At 38.8% G+C, this 20,706-nt stretch overlaps 1 protein-coding gene across 1 annotated transcript; it reads right to left on the minus strand.

Annotated features, from left to right (window-relative positions):
* Positions 1–951: 951 nt before the first annotated feature.
* On the minus strand, positions 952–13,960 carry LOC125372158 (snaclec salmorin subunit A-like). Its single transcript, XM_048381327.1, has 3 exons — positions 13,721–13,960; positions 2,328–2,513; positions 952–1,484 (listed from the first exon to the last, which is right to left on the minus strand). Exons 1-3 carry the CDS (start codon positions 13,944–13,946, stop codon positions 1,246–1,248), a joined length of 651 nt encoding a protein of 216 aa, XP_048237284.1. The 5' UTR covers positions 13,947–13,960; the 3' UTR covers positions 952–1,245.
* Between the last annotated feature and the right edge of the window lie 6,746 nt (positions 13,961–20,706).

Genomic DNA, 20,706 nt, shown 5'->3' on the forward strand with positions numbered 1-20,706 from the left:
ATGACACCGGGTTTTTCGCGTTAAAGGTAAGCATGTCCTGCCCTACCTGGTTTATTTGATTGATTATTTAACACCGCACTCGCTATTATTCCAGCTATATGACTGCGATGTGTAATAATCGAGTCTGGACCAGACATTCTAATAAATTTGGCATCATGACCATCGTTCTACGTAACTGGGAAGACCGCCTCCGTGGTCTAGTGGTAGAGCGGAAGGTCCGGGGTTCGATCCCCGACCGCGTCATACCAAAAGACGTTTAAAGATGGTACTTGTTGTTACCCTGTCTGGCGCTGGGCATTAAGGGGCTAAAACAAGGACTGGTCAGCCGGAGTCAGTATACTGTGTCTGTATACATGTTAACCTGCGGTATGGTATCTCAGTGAGCTAGCACTATAAATCGGCATCAGTCCGGACTATATGTGCAATTATCTTGGACGCGACGTTAAACCCCATTTCACCTCAACTGGGATACGATGACATGCATCACCAAGTCAACGAGCCTAACCCACCTGTTAGTCGCCATCTTCCCGAGGCAAGGGCGTTAGTTGACAATAAAAGTCCAGTTTCCACATCCGGTTCGTAAACAAACATGGATTTCAACAAGCAGATTTCGGTTCATTGCAGGATTTGCGAATCGTGTGTAACGCCAACTGGGCCAACAGATATGTTGCAAATCTTCTCATGTTTTAATCAAGGTGCTCAGGTGATTTGATGCACTTCGCGAGGTAAGACCCGTCTTATTACAATATAGACCTTGAATAGCGATAAAATCGTCCCCTCGGTCTTGACAGGGCGCCGCCATTTTGTTTGAAGCAAATACATGTGATACGAGAGGTGTAATCGGATTGGTCAGTTGGAGGAACATAGAAGGGGCATAACTCGTAATAGCTTTTAGTGGCGCTACGATCGTGCCAAGAAATTCCAGTCTAGTTCGGCAAGGGTTGAAACTAGACTTTTATAGTCAGTTAACGCCCTTGACTTGGGAAGATGGTTAGTCGTCTCTTACGACAAGCATGGGTTGCTGAAAACCACTTCTAACCGGGATCTTCACCGGGAGCCCTACCTATATATGTTTCCGCCGAAACATATTCCATTTGACGTAAAGGGGAAAATGGCTGAAAATCAGTGATGACACCAGGTGTTCGTGTAAAGGGTAATCATGTCTTGGCCTGCCGGTAACATCCGCGTTACAAAGATGGTACACGATGTCCCACATATGTCCCACAATGTCACACAGACACAGTATCACACGTATGGGTTGAGCGATACGAAGGGTAGCTGGCAGATATAACCCACTGTTTCGGTAGGTGTGACGCTTTTCCACTTGTGACCTGAGGCCATCGCCATAACAACACGTGTCTTGTTCGAATCAAAGGGAGATTGACCTTCGGCCCAGTCGTCATGGGTGATCTCTGATCCATCTGACCACGCCCACTGACCCGATAGCAAAGTTCCTCCAATAGCGAAGTCCACGGAATTGTACTCTGAAAGAGTGAGTGAGTGAGTGAGTTGGGTTTAACGCCGCTTTTAACAGTATTCCATTTATATCACGGCGTATCAGCTAAATGCGAGAGGAAAATCATTATTTCTCTTTGTTGGGTAGCGATAAAGAAGCGATACCTTAATGAGAATATTTAAGCTTTGAATTAAAAAAACAACATTCCTTGGCCCTTGCCTAAAATGTGGTTGTTGATTATTTAACTGAAAATGTGACAAATAATATAAGAAAAATATTTTAAAATAATAGTGAGTGAGTGAGTTGTGTTTAACACCGCTTTTAACAGTATTCAAGTCATGTAACGGCGTGTCAGCTTTATGTGGGAGGAAAGCCCCAAGTGATGCAGGTCTGAGGTGAAACCCACGAGCTGACAAACCTAGAAACCGGGGCGAACCGGGATTGTAACCCACGATCATAGGCTTCTGGTGTGCCCAAGGGACGCGACTCTGCACAGCGCATCGCGGCGCCTTAGACGACTGGGCTACGAGTGCCCCCTACTCTGAAAGGGATTTGTGTAAGGGATGGTAAAGTTCACAGTAAAACGAACTTATATTATAGTTTAAGTGAGCGAGTGAGTGAGACAGTTGGGTTTAACGCCGCTTTGAACAGTATTTCAGTGGTATCACGGCGTGTCAGCTAGATGTGGGACGAGAAGTCATGCAGGCATTAGATGTGAAAACATGGGTTAGCATGCTTAAGGGACGCATCATGGCACAGCAAATTCAAATTCGCCTTCAATATTGACGACTACTAATTGTGACGCCATGAACAACTGTACCACCCGTGCTCCTTCAAATATATTGAGACAATTTCACAGGTTGTATCCTACCAGAGTTGGATGTTATCAGGTTTCTGATGTATTGTATTTTCCTTGGTGTGTTCACTTTAATCAGCGAGCCCCCATCCGTCTCACATGCATGATTGGCCCTGTCCCAAGTATTCTGTCCAGTGTTCACCTGGAAGCAGAGGTCAGCTTGACGGGACAGGGTGTAGCCAGTGTCGGGGTGGCAATAGTCTGCAACATAATAACACAGTGTACACTTGTAACAGAGGTCAGTCTGACAGGACAGGGTGTAGCCAGTGTCGGGGTGGCAATAGTCTGCAACATAATAACACAGTGTACACTTGTAACAGAGGTCAGTCTGACAGGACAGGGTGTAGCCAGTGTCGGGGTGGCAATAGTCTGCAACATAATAACACAGTGAACACTGGTAACAGAGGTCAGTCTGACGGGACAGGGTGTAGCCAGTGTTGGGGTGGCAATAATCTGCAACATAATAACACAGTGTACACCGGTAACAGAGGTCAGCCTGACGGGACAGGGTGTAGCCAGTGTCGGGGTGGCAATAGTCTGCAACATAATAACACAGTGTACACCGGTAACAGAGGTCAGCCTGACGGGACAGGGTGTAGCCAGTGTCGGGGTGGCAATAGTCTGCAACATAATAACACAGTGTACACCGGTAACAGAGGTCAGCCTGACGGGACAGGGTGTAGCCAGTGTCGGGGTGGCAATAGTCTGCAACATAATAACACAGTGAACACTGGTAACAGAGGTCAGCCTGACGGGACAGGGTGTAGCCAGTGTCGGGGTGGCAATAGTCTGCAACATAATAACACAGTGTACACTGGTAACAGAGGTCAGTCTGACGGGACAGGGTGTAGCCAGTGTTGGGACGGCAATAGTCTGCAACATAATAACACAGTGTACACTGGTAACAGAGGTCAGTCTGATGGGACAGGGTGTAGCCAGTGTAGGGACGGTAATAGTCTGCAACATAATAACACAGTGTTTACCGTGACGGTATAGTGTTAATTTGGCAATTTAAGCAACAATTACTATGACGACGGCCTGTGGGTGAACGTGTCCGGACAAGGCAAACCAGTGACAGAAGTCAACAATCAACCCCATCGAGGTACAGTGACACGCAATCTACCGCGCATGTCACGGAACCTGACGTCCGATCGCCTCGAAAGACAAGCAGCGAGCATTCGTCACCACTCGCTCCTTTCCGTAACCTGCAAGAAGATTCGTCCCTCTATCGATGAATGTTATGTGCGAAAATACGACAAACCAATCAGAATGCGCGTATGATTTCAAGTTCTTCGTCAAAGAATTCCTCAGGAATAATTTTTGATTTTACATATATCTTGCATCTAAAAATATACCAAGACACAGTTATATGTGTTCTATCACACTGTATAATTCCGCATGTCCCGATGTGCTTTAAATTGCATCTGAAATACATATAATATACTAGTATGGGGAAATATATGTGAACCATTATGCACCGAGTTGACAATTGTTTTAGGTATGCCCGTTTGCGCTAAGACGGAACCCGGTCGCCAAAATGGCCATGAGAGGGGCACGAGTCGCAATTCGGCATGTTCCGGAATAACACGAGTTGGTCACGAACGAAGCAGCGAGGTGCTAACGAGCACGCACGGATGTAATGATTGGACCTCATATGATTGAGTACATTAATGTTGTATAACGCCCGAACCAGTAGTAGTGAAGGTATGTCAAAGGGGCAGTGTATATACGAATATGCACCAGGAAATCATGTGACACATCGGCAACGATCAACGCCACCAGGGTAATAAGACTGACACTCAACCAGTCACATAGCCTGACTACCGGCCACCACACATCCTGGGATCCTGGCTGGTCTTTTCGGACAAAACATCTCTACAGGGTCTGAACTCACAACCAGTGTTTGGCAAAACACATTTTGTGGCAAAACACATGCAGTATGTCTAACCTGTTTGTAAATCGTGAGGCAACACTACTTTTATACAGAAATTTCGGGAACAAACTATTGTTTTCCAAAACATCACAGTGCCCCGCCATCACCGACTTTAAGTGATCTATTCATATAATTGTCAGTGCTATTTTGCCTTTTACACCCTGTGGAATCTGTTTGGACGGATGGTCGGGACTTTAGCTGGTTGCTCTCTGGTGCTGACGTTTCGTGTTTGTTGTAATAATGTCAGTGAATAGTTGTCCAATTAGCACAACTACAATATAACGATAAACTCGTGACCAAAGGAAGAACATGTTTCCTTTACTTCCTCAAATTCAACCAATCACAAAGTTAACTCTTGATGTACCGTATTTGACGTAATAAGCGCTCAGGGCGATCTCAAAATTAGAAATAGGGGGCTCTTATTGGAATATTATTTTGGTGAGAAAAAAACAGAGTTGAAAGATAAATTTCGTGGTTTATGCTGACAGCCTAAAATGTTTATGTACGACAGATATAATTTTCCAGAATTTATTTGCCCATAATTAACTGCATATAACACATGAGTGCGTATTATACGCGATTAAATAAGTCTTGTGTACACTGATCAATCAGAGGGGGTGCCAATTGGGATTGTTCACTGGTCAATATATTAGCAAATATATTAGCGCTTATTAAGTCGAATACGGTATGTATTAAATACCTATGTCATGGTGAAAGATCCTTTCCCTTCAGACCTAACACCCGCCAATGAAATGGAACTCATGCGTGAACAAAACCACACACAGATGTGTTTTGGATAATCATAGTACCATAGTGCGTCCATTTTAGAAAACCTGTAATCGAACGAAATGCTATTATTTATGTTTATCATTTTACACCACACACAGCAATATTCTAGCTATGAGAGGGCGGTCGGGTAGTCTAGTGTACGGTAGCTAATTTGTACGCATGCTGATAAGCGTCAATGGGTATTTACGAGTTTTTCATTTTATGCATGCGTTTCTGAACGCAAGTTAATTGAAAGTAATTGGGGTTTGAATATTTTTTGGGGTTATTTTCGCAAATACGCTGCTTATCTTGAGCTCTGCACTAAAATACTATATTTTTAAATCCAACTTAAATCGACTTATTCACTACAGTTTCTGACAGATCCATACACAGACATTGTCCAAACCTTTATGAGAAATAAATCAACCGTGAGGCAGACTATGAAAAAAAATATCTGACTAATGGCTTCTGTCTCATCGAGTCCAAACTTTTGTGAACTTTGGAGTATGTGTTCATCCCTGCGGCGTTCAATCGTAAGCGACCTCAGCAAAAATACCACGATCGATTCTTCATTATGGTTACGTCTATAGTGTGTGCACAAGTAACAATTTCTCTCTCTTTTTTTGTTCGGTGTGAAGTCGATGTCAATAACACATCAACATGCGGAAACGCCGATTATAAACCATGATGGCATGATCTGTACTTTCGTCAGCACTCCTTTAAACCCATTTCTGTAGACTGGGGGATCAATATTTAATTATTATTATTAATTAATCAACATTCAAATATTTGAGATGGTGGAAGTGTGACGAATGAGCTGCATACATTACCGAGTGACTTTGATGACACAAAGAAAACATGGATAAAGAAACCAGATGTAAAAAAACAAATCAGGTGCAGTTTTCTTTCATTTGTTCAAATGCGTTTGTCATCATATGCGATTATGGCAGATCGCAAGATTCTGATTTGCGGATGTTACAGGACATATGTTTAAATAATATGAATGAAAGCGACTTAACTATTTCCATAATCAAAAGCAATCTCTGCAAAATAAAATATTTTTATTCAGCAGCTTTACCGAAACTGTGAGCGAACAAAACACTGCCTAATATTTGAACGACATAAATATATATCAAATGGAGTTATATCCGTATGTTTTACGATGTAAATTCAATGTAAAAAATAGCCTGCCGTAAATGACGAAATCTGATTTACCACTATGACGTCAAATGGCGACAGAGGCTACACGCGTTCAAAGAAAAGGGGGCATAACTTGTTTATTGTAACTAAGGTCTCTTGGCGAGAATTAGCTGTGGTAAGGACAATATATTTTCGTGTTCTTTTGTTCACGAGGAACCAAACTATTCCAACGCAAATATCGATATTGAAACTGTATACGATTAGGCATAAAAAACACATAAGAAATGATGAAATTGTACTTCATAAAAAGTAAGTAATAGCGAAAATGGATGGCTGATTCTAACCTATAAATTGGTCCTTAGATTCCGACATTCTGCTGATTGTGTAAGTTGACCAACGTTGCACCATTATTAATGAAGCACTAACCATATCATCAATTGTAATGAATTACTAAAAAAATGACACCATTCTACTTGACGTCATGTCTTGAATGGGTAAACAATTGGATAGTTTACAGTGTATCTCAATTGGACAAGACACGCACCTGTTTGACATCAATTTTACGTAATCAAGTCCTCAAAAAATATTTCCAAAAAAAATAAAAATATATTCAATATTGGACATGTTTTTGTTCATTATTATGTAATTATTTCTCATCATCTTGTCTCAATATTATATAATAAAAGATGCGAAGAAAGCTCTGTTGGTATAGAATTAACACTCACAGGATAATCGTATATGTAAGGATAATCGTCCAACAACAGTGTATACATGGCACGGATTATATTTTAAAACTTTTTACAATTCTTGAAGAAATAAAATTTAACAACAGTTTAATAACCTGTGGTCACAATATTTAAAAAAAGGATGAACCCATTGATTATATAATGCAAAACTAGAGGAATAATTCATATATCGTTTGTGACTAACGCGCACATCGCTAGATATATATATCAGTGACACTGTTCTGCATATCAAAGGGTATACAAACATTCTATGACCAAGACAATTCTTCGAGAAATGTGTTCATATATGATTTTGATTTAAACATATTTATTCACAAGGAGTGAACGGGATTGGGGGACAAGTTCTTCCAACTTAGAATGCCCTCTCCCTGGTATTTACAAAATATTCACAATTTCAAATTCAATATATATGCATAAAACATAAAACACTATAGATGAGAGAGAGAGAGAGGGAGAGAGAGAGAGAGAGAGAGAGAGAGAGAGAGAGAGAGAGAGAGAGAGAGAGTAACATTATTGAATGAACAGTTCTTTACACGAATCTTTTAGTTGTACATATATAATGTTGTACTGCCTTAAATATAGCTTCATTTTCTGTAACAACGTGATCTGCATTGCCGTGTAACAGTAAGTGTACATCAATAGGTATGTTATGAACAATATTTTTAAGGCTGTTTAACATAATTTCACGCTGATGACTAAACAATGGACATTCGATGAGATAATGATATGCATTTTCACATGTATTCGAACATGTACAGTTCGGGTGATCTTTTATACCAATTCTATATAAATCATAGTTCAACTGACTGCACATGTATCTCAGTTTTGTGTGTAAGATATTATATTTTCTTTTTCCATAAGCGAAGTACGCAGGTGACGTGGGGTTGTGCTTTTGTAGCGAATTTTTAAAACAAGAAATCGTAGAATTTCGATCTGATAACGGAATAGAGTTCCACAATCGGATAGACGATGGGTAAAAGGATTCACACGAATGTCTTAGTCTTGTGAGAGGAACACTGATGTTTTCAGAGTTTCTGAGACTGTATGAGTTTTTTGCAGCAACGGTTTTGGGTAGAATATCTGTTAGATAGGAAGGGGCCATGTTATGATTAATTTTGAAGAAAAGACAAAGTTTACGTTTCTTTCTACGCTCAACTAAGGGTTCCCAACCGGTTTCGTAATATAATGAATGCCTGGGGGCATATTTAGGTAGACCAGTTACAATGCGTGCAGCTTCTAATTGTAATTGTTCTAATTTCTCACTTTGTCCTTCGGTGCAACCATCCCAAACCTCACATGCGTATTCAAAGTATGGTCTTATGAACATTTTATATATATTGTTAATGGTATTTCTGTGAAGTAGATGTTTGAGTTTTCTCATTGAGTAAATCATCTTGGAAGTTGTTTTAATTATGGTATCTATATGACAAGACCATTTGCCACTGGCTTCAAGTATAACACCCAAGTGCTTATGACTGTTTACAGAGCTGATTTCTTTTCCGTTGAAATATAGTTTTAGACCTCCGTTGTTGTCTTTGCGAGAGAATAGAACCGATTTGGTCTTATCGGGATTGTAAGTTATGAGCCAAAGTTTCGCCCATTTACTTAAGATTGCTAAATTTGAGTTTAAGGAACGTTCCAGTACACTGTTATCATTGGATGACATGCCAATCGATGTATCGTCGGCAAACAGTCTTGTCATACAGTCTAATTTATCAGCAATGTCATTTACATAAACAATAAAGAGTAAAGGACCAAGCACGGATCCCTGTTGCACGCCAGCCTTCATGTATCTTGGTTTGGATATTTCCCCATTCACAAATACGCTTTGGCTACGATTACTTATGTAACTGCTAATCCATTTTAACAATTGGCCTTTTATACCATACCTCTCTAATTTATACACAAGCCCACTGTGCCATACACGATCAAAAGCTTTTGATACATCACAGAATACAATACAATAGTTTTCTTTGTTATCTAACGCTGTACAAATTTGGTGGTAAAGTTCTATTAGTTGATGGACAGTTGAGTGACCAGCCTGAAACCCAGATTGGTACTTATACAACAATTTGTTCTCATGAAAGTAATTATACAAATGTTTGAACACAACTCTCTCAAACAATTTTCCTAAACAACTAATGAGTGATATCGGTCTATAATTAGAAACGATAGTGTGATCACCTTTCTTAAATAATGGCATAACGTTTGCTTGTTTCCACACTGATGGAAATATACTTGATTGTAGTGACATATTGAACAGTAAACACAATGCTTCGCTTATAGAATATACAGTTTCCTTTAATAATTTATGACAAATTTTATCCGGTCCGGAGGCTTTATTAAGAGGCAAACATTGTATTATGTCTTCAATTTCCTTTTTAGATATGATTATGTTGTTCATCTCTGTCTCTGTACGAAATGTGAAGTCGGGCATAGTTGTTCTTGTATCGTGGACATCAGATATAGATTGAAAATATTTATTCAGTTTCTCTGCCTTTTCAATATCAGTAAAAATTGTCGGGTGCTCGTCCGTGTCATACTGTTTAAGAGCGGCTATGTTGTCAGCTGAGCCAGAGTTCTTCACAACATAACGTAAAACTTTCCAGTAAGAGGGTTTGTTTTCTGCATGCAATTCTGATAGCAATTCATCGAGGTTTGAGTAAAAATGTTCTTTAGCGTGACATTTCATGTTATTTACTTTGTTCCTCTGATTTTTATAGGCCCGAATGTCTTTTTCCTTTTTACTTTTTCTAGCCTTCTTTTTTAATCTATCTCTTTTCCTGGATTCTCGTCTTAAACTGAAATCATACCAAGGTTTGTCCTTTGGACGAATGGTTACTACTTTGGTTGGAATGCATATTTTAACATATTTATTCAAGTATTTGTAGAACAGATTACATGCTTCATCAACATTTGAATTTTGATTAAATAATTCATTCCAGCAAGTATTTTCAATGAGCGAATTGAGTTTATCAAAGTCACCGTTTTTAAAACATGAAATTTCTCTTTTATATGCTAATTTTGTTCGCAAACCGGTGTCTATTTCAATGTAAGTTCCCCTATGGTCGCTAATTTTACTATCAAAATCAATTACACCACTGTCGATGACTTTTATATCTTCACTGATAATAATAGGATCCAATAAACTACTGGTATGGTTCGTAATTCTGGTAGGCTCGGTTATGATATTGTGTAGATTTTTCCTATTTAGTAATTCATTTACGTTTAAGCTCCTGGACAATAACATGTTTTCATTTATGTCACCAACAATAGTAATCTTGCACGAAATATCCAGGGCATTTTCAATGCTATCATCTAAGTGAGTCCAAAAGTTCACTGAATTATGTTCAGGTCTGTAGACAGAGCACAATAAAATTGAGCTTTGTGGTAAGCATATTTGAATCCATATCGATTCGTCTTGCATGTTTTCTAATTCGTGTCTTCTTTTAAAAGATAACAGCTTATTTACATATATCATAACACCACCACCGAACATATTTCTGTCTTTTCGTACCGGTTCGTAAAAGTTTTCCCAGCTCAAGTCTTCATTTTTAATACTGTCATCTAGGTGTGTCTCGGTAAAACAAACGACGCTGTAATCTGAAAGGTATTCACTTAAATAAGAGAGTTTGTTACGTATACTTCTAGCATTTAGGTGAAATATAGACAGTGACTGGTCAGCGTTGTCACGGTTCGGTGGTCCAGGATTTGGATGTACGTCCCCGGCTAGCATGAGCAACAATAACAATACAATGGTTACATTAGCGCTTCTGATCTGAGCTTGTATGAAACAAAGAAATACAAACACGCTGCACGCTCTGCATTCGACATGCAGTATATCACACAATTTGTAAAATTCGTTCAGAAAAAATACAGTGAATGAAGTACTACTTAGGCTGAGTTTATGTGTGCAACGCAGACTCTTTTGACACAAAATACAATTGAAAACCCCGATCACCACACGGTGTTGAATTACATCATTACCCATTGGGTAAGATAAATATATACATACTTCTCATAGGTGTGTGGTAGTGTGATCGGGAACACTGACAATAGTAAGATAACTGCGAGAACAAAATATCATGCATATTTAACAAAACCGGCAATGCAGATCTTGACAAAGAATTATGGCAAGGATAGTTAGTCATCATAAAACTGTGTACACCAGAAAGCAATAGGAAAAGGATACAGGAAGGTTTCGGTAGGAATACATAGGAAGGCTGACAGAAAGTAGAGACAGAGGTAAACTTATATACAATTATAGTACATGACTCAAGTAACTGTAACAACAGATACATGGAGTGTTTTCCGTTGTGTGGACAATATATTCATATATTTTAACTCAAATTAGTATCCATTTTGTTTAAGTCATATCGTCAGTTTTAGTTATAAAATAAAATGAAACGGCTATTCATGGACACTGTTGATATGAATTTATATTATATTGACTATTACACTCCCAAGAAATACGTATACATGTTGCAGTTACAGTTACATTTATCTTATAGCACTTGTCCAAATTAAAGAAATATCGTATACGACACTATAAACTTCAATTTCATATTTAAACATTGTTCAAAGGTTTATATATCTTGGGGCCTATATCCACGTATGATATCATATTGAACATTGATTAATACCCAAAGTGAAATTAAATGTGAAAAAATGTGCAAGATCTATATCATAAAACAGTGAACAGCAGGATATAATGATCGTGTGTACATTAAAGCACCTTCGCCTCAAAGAAATTTTACAAAATGGCGTGTTGACTGTCAACAGTGCGCGGGATTTTACGAGGGGACTTTTGTTGAATCAGGGTTCGTATATACATAAATGTGACATGTAAGTAATCAGAAACATTCCGACAATCTGTGTACTGTTATCTGTTATTATATTTTTCATTGAAACCAACGGAAATTGGCAAAATTTCCGATAAATACCGTTGTCGTTGTGCGTGATTTTGCGTCAGTCATGGCGTCGCACAGGACGGAAGCTTCGATAATTTCTGTTGAAAATATCAAATCATTTCAATGTGTCTTTTTTTAATTTCATAATTCTTCCTACGCTTTTCTTCCCATGTATATTCTGAAATTGCGGAGCCAATGTATTCAACGAATAGACGATGGCTTTGTTTACATTTCCAACAAGTGCAGATTTTCAGCGTTCGTTTTCACACGCATTTATTTTGCTAGATTTCATCTGGACAATTGGTATTGGTGACAAAGACCATTTGGCAGTTCATCCTAAAATATTTGAGGAATTCAAGGATGTAGGTATCGCAGCTGATTTTGAAATATGCGTGATGGTATTTGCGTCTCATTACCGGTGTTCGTGTAACGTGATTTTGTAAACACTATCCAATATGGCTAGACAAAACGACTGGGCAACCTTCAAGGTGAAAAGCCCCAGTGGCAACAAACTGAAGGAATATCAAAATTTGAATAATAGGTGGGAGACTGTGGAAGCGTTGAGTGGGGTGTGCCAGTTCCTCACCGATTAAACCAACGATGAAAAAATGGTAGAACGACGAAATCTATATCTTTCAAAGAGCTCTTCGTCGTTGTACATATGAAGAGGGTTGAATCGGTCTCGAAATGTCCGCTGAATTGCTATTTTTTTCCTTTTTAGCCTCTAGGCGACGCGTGAGGCAAACAACCTCCGCCATCTTTCTTGCAGCAAATTTTGTCTTAAGTCTACTCAGGGGCAGTCTTAGGACTTAACATCAAATTTTGTCATAGACTTAAGATATTATCATAGATTGAGCTTCGTGATCCCCGATTTAAGACAAAATATGGTCTTAAGTTAGTTTCATGATCTCGGGGCCAGGTGTTCACGAAAAGATGAGCGTACCCTGAACCACCGGTGGTACTCATTACAAATACTTGCAAAGGCGAGTCAATTGTTCATCTAAAAAAACACGGGAACACATGGTACAAGTCAAAGTAGGGAATAGCACTGGACATCGTTTTTGTCCTTGATATGTCAAATTTGGAAATGTTCCCTCCATGTCTACCATGAAATCATGTTATAAAATCAAACTAAGGAATCAAATAATCGATTTCTTAAAGTCAAAGTAAAGATTTAATGACAATGAATAAATACTAAATAGAGTTTAATTTTGTTTCAACATTTTGAACACAAACTAAATATTTTTATGGTGGTCATCATGACTGTATTGCGTCTAGCCATTCCACAAAACCTCGAGGTAGAAAATGACAAAAAACCAGAAGGATTAACATTAATTTTAAATAACACCTGGACATCCTGATTGTCAAGCAATCACTGACAACGCTTTCCTGTCATGAGAGAGTGCACGCCCATGTAGATACACATACATTTTCACCTTACATTCATTTCAACATACAAATGAAAACACCTTTGGTAAACCTGGTGAACGCGTAAGTTCCATTCGGCAGAAAGAAAGAGAAATATTTTTTTCCGATTTTTTATTTGTTTCCACCGTTCATAACTTAAGAGTTGACAGACTCTGTTCACCAATTTTCTTGAAATAATAAAAGAGACAAAATTCTTTTCCTATTCATTAGAAACCCCTGTTGCAAACAGAGTTGATAGTACCATTCCGACTTACCAACGGCACTCCTCGTGAGACAAACAAATATTAAAAGTGACAAAACCCTTTTCACATTCATATATTGTATGATTTCGACTGCACCATGGGAAATCATCGTGACTTGGAATATGTCAACGTTTTTGCTTTCTTGGTGTTTATTAAGCATTTAAAAGTAAGATGTACATGACAAGGAGGATCATGGATAACAACTTCTTTATCAAAGATACACACCGTGATGTTTTCTCACCTGGATAGAGCCAGTAATAGTTGATGCCAACCGCACGTGAGAGATTGCCGACAAGGTAACGACTTCCAGCAAGACAGCATCTCTGCCTGGACTCACGTAAGAAAAACGAGTAACACTGTATGTCCCTCCAGCAGAGCTCGAAACACCCGTATAGAGAAGCGTCTACCAAGGTGGTAGGGCATTCATGCATCATGTCTGTAAACATAAGTCCTGTAACTGTTGTCATCAGAGTACACGCTGCCATCGCCGTCCACTGCAAACACTCATCTGCTGCAACGTCACGACTGAGTGTGAAGTCTGAAAATCATTATTACATCAGCTTCGCCCAGCGACGAGTTTTTTGTACAGTAACATTTCCCATCTGCTGATTAGGATTACGCTAAGGACGAAATTAATCTGACAGTTGAAAGCAATTGCTCTACATGTGTAGGTGGTTACGGTTTGCGTGGATTTGTGTAGTCTTGCTTACCGTATTCGACGTAATAAGCGCCCCGCTCTAATAAGCGCCCACGGCGATATTTGCTAATATATTGGCTTGTGAACAATCCCAATAAGCACCCTTCGTGTGTTATATGCACCCTTAATTACGGGAAATTAAATTCTGTAAAAAAATATCTGGCGTGTCTAATACGCACGGACCTTTCTTTTGTATCATTTCAGGCTGTCAGCCTAAACCACAAATTTACGATCTTTCAACTCTTTCACCAAAATTATATTCTAATAAGAGCCCCCTCTTTCCAATTTTGAGAGCGCCTTGGGCGCTAATTACGTCGAATACGGTATCAAAAATCGATTGTCAGGATATTAAATATGTTGTTAGCTGTAGACTTCAACTACGATGGAGAAACCTCGTTGTGTCTGTATTCAACAAGTTTCCAGGACACATGAAACTGACGTGTAGTAAACCACTTCGGGGTGTTGATGGAATGTTCTTTAAAACAATTAACTTGACTAAATCCACATCCTTTCCGTCATCATAAGAAATATCTGCTAAAAGCTGAGTCCATTCTACGATTCCGACTATATCACGAAGGCATGTATTTATGAAGCACTATCACTAGTGATGATACCTGGTGTTCACGAAAAGGTATCCTTCGCCACCTGTGGCATCCATCCCAAACACATGCCAAGGCAAGTCAATCGTTCACCTGAAAACACACGGGGACATATGGTACATATTACAACATCTTTATCTCACTTCTACATGTTCACGTTTTTGTTGTGTGACAAAAACGTTTAAAAGCCCTGATGTGGTAACAATGAGTTGATTCTGTCATGTACACATGTATATTTTATATTGACGAGACATATTTTTTAGTTTTAGGACGAGAAGAGCAAATGGGCTTATCGTGACTTCAAGCAGGACATGCTTGGCCTTTTCGCGAACACCCGGTGTCCTCACTGATTTTCAGTGATTCATACATAAAATATTCATCACTATTTTGCCTTTGATGTATCTGTTTGGATAATTGAAACTGATTATTCTCTGGCGTTGACGTTTCGCATTTAGACGTTTATAGTAGCAGTCATGTCTGATGCAATTTCCTATTTTGACTGAGACCACACATTCCCGTGGTTTTTTTTCATGTGAACAATTGACCTGCCTTTGCATGTGTTTGAAGCAGTCGCCACATATGGAACAGGATACACTCACGTTGCGCGAACACCTGGTCTAATCACTTTTTGATTGTGATTGATAAACATATGAAAAATTAGAAATTCATGCACACACTGGTAATTTATTATTGAAAAGATCACTACTGCACCCGCCGCCAAACTTGATCATTATTTCAAACTTTACATGTCCAACAATAGAATGATAAAACCTGACTATATAACATATTTAATTATATTTGACAGTAGGAAGTGGTTCTCGTTCGATAAATGATACCACCAGTCAATCACGAGCTTCCTTGGAAACTTCATATGTACTCATTCAGTACTTTAATGCTTTGATGCTCCTGATAGGGTTTATATACTTCTCAAAAGAAGTTAAAGAAAAGCTGATTTTTTATGGTTATGGCCATGACAGATTAACTATAGCCATATGGAAAAATCGGATGTTCTTTAACTTCTTTTGGGTAGTATATAAGGTATTAACTAAAAAAGAACATTAAAATGTTTGTTAAACATCGAGGATAGCTCGCTACAAAACATAACTGTTAATAATACGAATAGTGAGACTTGATTTAGATCTACATTGCTTGACTTTGAAATTGTACCTAATGTTCTAAGCTAAGGCATTATCCGTGATTGGTTTTACAAACTACAAATGCTTCTTGAAAACAACAGCTCAATGGTTCGTGAAACTCCAATGCACATGTAAGAATATCTGCCTTTGGCGTTATGTTTCTTTATGTGTTTACAGTCGATATTCCCTACATCCTGAGTACAGTGGGGGATCAATGTGGAGAACCTTGGTATACTTGTCTCACGTAGTAAAGCGACAAAACCAACAATTGTGAAAGTGTTTTTAATTTTATTTTTTTTAAAAATGTCCCTGCTTTTCAATACACTTCTCATATCGATAGTGAAGCTTTTCAATTCCTGTCAGGAAGAAGTTTTCCGAAGCCACCCTGAAAAAAACCCATTCACGGTAGCTTTGAGGTCATCGTTGTCGTCATAGCGCTTCCCACGAAGGTGTTTTTTCAGTTTATGAAACGGGTGAACACCTGGTCTGGCGCGTATGGAGTGTGAGGAAACTCTTCGAACCCACATTGTCGCACAGCAGCCTTTGCAAGTCGAGAGGTGTGAGAAAAGGCATTGTCATGATGTAGTAGAACTCTAGCAGTCACCATTCCCCCTTTTTTTACAGTATCCCTCAGGCGATGAAGCACATCAGCATAGTAGGCCCCGGTAATCGTCTTTTGATTTTCGAAGTAATCAACAAGGATGACACCCTTTGCATCCAAGAATACAGTGGCCATAACTTTCTTCACTGTTCTTGAAGACTTGCATTTCTTTGGTGCCGTCGAAGTGGAATGGTGCCATTCGATGGAACGACGTTTTGACTCGGGATTATAGTGGTAGACCCATGTTTCATCACCCGTTACCAATCTCTTTTTGAATTTGACGAATCCTCCTCAGTCAGCTCTAAATTGTATCTGGCAATGTCAGTTCTTTTTTCCTTAAGATCAGAATTTTGAAACTTTGGCACCCAACGAGCAAATACCTTATTCATCTGTAAATGTTCATAAATAAAAGTTTCAATAGGCCCATGGCTTAGACCTGTTTCTTCCTCAAGTTCAGTAATGGTAATACGTCTGTCTGACAGTATAAGTGTTTGTCTATCTTCTTGATTAAATCTTCATTGATGGAAGTTGACGGACGTCAAGACCTAGGGTCATCATCAAGGCTTGTTCTCCCAGCCTTAAACATAGCTGCCCAGCGTTTAACAGTGGAATAGCTAGGGCACTTATCCCCATACACTTGTGACATGCGGTTATTGATTTTCAAGTACAGTCAAAAACTTGATGACTGCTCGGTACTCGTTCTTGTCCATTCTGTGTCCATTTGGACCCCTATCACGTTCAACTGTCTGTCAGTAAAATACAAACGGCCTCAACAGACCAAATACACTTGCAATGAACTACTCAAACAATGTACTACATTGACTAGTTCACTTTGTTATGGCCCATAGTTGAAAGTAAGTCAGGCTTAGAACCTTTTGACCAGCCCTCGTATTCATAAGAAATTAATATAGTCGCGTGTACGATTACGACTGTATCATAAGCTTGTTTGTGCATTCTGTTTCAATTTGTGAGGTGGTTTATCGTTAATTAAATACCGCTAAATGTTATTTAAAGCCGAACATATATGTAGATAAAATACAAAAGTCCAAAGATTGCTGTATAATTTACTCGATCTTCAATATCAAAATGATTTAGTAATCTCAATGTTCTAAAAAAATCAGACATATCTGTTTCTAGTTCATGTAAATCCTGTTCTATTGGAGAAGGGGTGACCTTCATACCTCTAAGTAATACAGAAATGTCCTCCTTTGTCAGATCTCAAAAGAAGGGTTGATTACTTTTTGTTTTATTGTTGAGTTTCCCCTCCCTGGGGGAACCTCGCTGTCACAAAAAAAAGAACGTTGATGTCCATCTTCATCTCGACCTCCATCTCGACCTCGTCCTAGATTCTGGAAATGTCCTCGCTTGTTATCACGGTCTTGTAGATACAGACATGTATGTACGAATATATATATATATGTATTAAATTTTGCCTAATTAATTTTCATATACCAGTTACATTTGGCGATCACTTACTTTGAGATATTCGAATTAACTTTAGCAAAGGATTCAATTTTTACAGATTTTAGATGTTTTTCACTTCAACCAGGTATTATCCGAATGTAGCTTTTGTGTTTGTAGGTACAATGGTATGGGGAATTATATAATTAAGCCCCTGTCGATGTGTGTACTTAGTGCCTCAGCCTCCAAATAGAATTATGTTATGGTTTTGCCAATATTTTCTGCCACCTCAATAGATTTGTGCATTCTGTCTATTTATTTGCTATAACTTTTTAACAAATTTCCCTGTTTTGCAGTGTATCATATGTTCCTGTTTTTTTTTTAGGTGAACAATTGACTTGCCTTTGCATGTGTTTGTAACGGGTGCCACCGGTGGGGCAGGATACGCTCACCTTTTCACGAACATCTGGTGTCATCACTGTTTGATGGTGATTTATGTGCGCATGATCATGATATAGTCTGAATCAGACAATGTACTCTGCTTTCTTATGAATATTGAAATGTTTTTTATTTTAGAATGGGGTATAGTACTTGGGGGTTCCTCCCTCGGGCATCTGAGGTAAGCGTAAACAACAACACCTTCCAACACACAAGCGGCTCAATGTTAACTCACATTTGATTACTTAATCATAAAAACATAAATACGTTATCTTCAGATACAAAAGTGTATTTTGAAGCGTTGACTTTAATAATGTCCTGTCTCACCAGCAAATGTATCGGACTAAAACGAGACACACGTCACTTTGCCCTCTGATTGCAGATGTATTTATTCCCAGGTGATATGCACTCGTGTAGTAATACAGATCTTCACGCCTCAGATAATGATATTAACACGGATTTGGTTTGGTTTGTTGTTTAACGCCGCACTCAGCAATATTCCAGCTATATGACGGCGGTCTGTAAATAATCGAGTCTGGACCAGACAATCCAGTGATTGATATCATGAGCATCGATCAACGCAATTGGGATCGATGAGATGCATCAACCAAGTCAGCGAGCCTGACCACCCGATCCCGTTAGTCGCCTTTTACGACAAGCATAGTCACCTTTTACGGCAAGCATGGGTTGCTGAAGACCTATTCTACCCCGGAATCTTCACGGGTCTATAAACACGGAGCAATGATCTCTGACTCATATTTTGTAGTATGGATATTGTGTATGACTCGCATTCAAGTTACCGAATATGACACTGGTCATCCTTACCTGTGGCGTTAATAGTGTTGACTTCATTAAGGACTACAGGTCTTTGTTGATGTATTCATGTGTTTTCCCTTTGAAATTGAAATGACAATGATTATGTATTCTCTCTGATCTTACATTCCATTCTCATGTAAGAATCTAGTGTACACTATTTTTCATCAACAAATCTCTAAATACACCAACACTTCTTACTATGTAGATTGTTTTAGCTTTTCCAGTTCTATTATTTTATGATCTAAATAATTAGTAATATCTTTCATAGTTTTGTTACACTATTTAAGGTCGCCTCGAACTCCACACATTGTATAAGACCTCGGGACAAAACGGTAGCTAAGAACAATAACGGTTTGTGGTTTGTGTATTATTCATAATGTGTATGTATATTATTCAATATAAACAACAGCAATAAAACCCGTTCCATATCATAAGAAATATGTGTTAAAGGCAGAGTCCAGTGTACGATTCTAACTATATCATAAGAATGTGTTGATGAATCATTATCACATTGTGTTTGTTTTTTGTTGAACGCCGCACTGAGTGCTCCGATGATGGTAAATGAAAGGGAGATTTGTCCTGATGATGTTTGCTCCTTCTTTGGGATTATCAGGCGACCCATTATGTGCGAAAATACGTCAAACCAATCAGAATGCTCGTATGATTTCAAGTTCTTCGTCAAAGAATCCCTCAGAAATATTTTTTGATTTTACATATGTCTTGCATCTAAAAATATACCCAAGACACAGTTAAATGTCTTCAATCATACTGTATAATTCCGCATGTCCAGGTGTGCTTTACATTGCATCTGAAATATATATAATATATGGGAAAATATATGTGAACCATTATGCAACGAGTTGTCAATTGGTTTAGGTATGCCCGTTTGCGCTAAGACGGAACCCGGTCGCAAAAATGGCCATGAGAGTGGCACGAGTCGTTATTCGGCTTGTCCCGGAATAACACGAGTTGGTCACGAAAGTGGGAAACCAGTGAGTGCTCGGACCAATCAGCAGTCAGCTTATTTTTGGCCCGAATTCTACATATTGCTTCATAACAGACGATGGTTGGGTTCGCAGTAATAAGCATAAAATTTGTTGTCAGTCGAACAGAATTGTTTCATTCCATATTTAGAGATAAACATTGTATTTTGAAGCTTTGCCTTTATAAAACTAACAAAAATGTCCCAGCTCGAACTGTACACCTTTCAAAAGATTTCTCATTCAATACACGCAAAAATCAAGACTCATAATGGTTTGTAGACTTATAAATTAATTGGAACTTTCCGTTCTCTTTTAACCTTTATCTAAGAACTCCAAATCCACGGATGTGTGATATAGAACGTACAGTATGTTCAAGGACACTATTCACACAGTTATGGTCCTGTAGGGTTGTTGTATCTTGTCTAGGGACCCTTGTCTCCACAGTTCCGTCTGGACAGTCCCACTATGTCCATGTCTTCCTGTCGAATCCGTAGACACCCACTGGTCGGTGCATCTTCCCGAGGCAAGAGAGTTAACTGACTTTAAAAGTCCAGTT

The sequence above is a fragment of the Haliotis rufescens genome, unplaced genomic scaffold (genome assembly GCF_023055435.1).
Source record: "Haliotis rufescens isolate VD_foot unplaced genomic scaffold, xgHalRufe1.0.p SCAF_37, whole genome shotgun sequence".
In the NCBI taxonomy this organism is placed as follows: domain Eukaryota; kingdom Metazoa; phylum Mollusca; class Gastropoda; order Lepetellida; family Haliotidae; genus Haliotis; species Haliotis rufescens.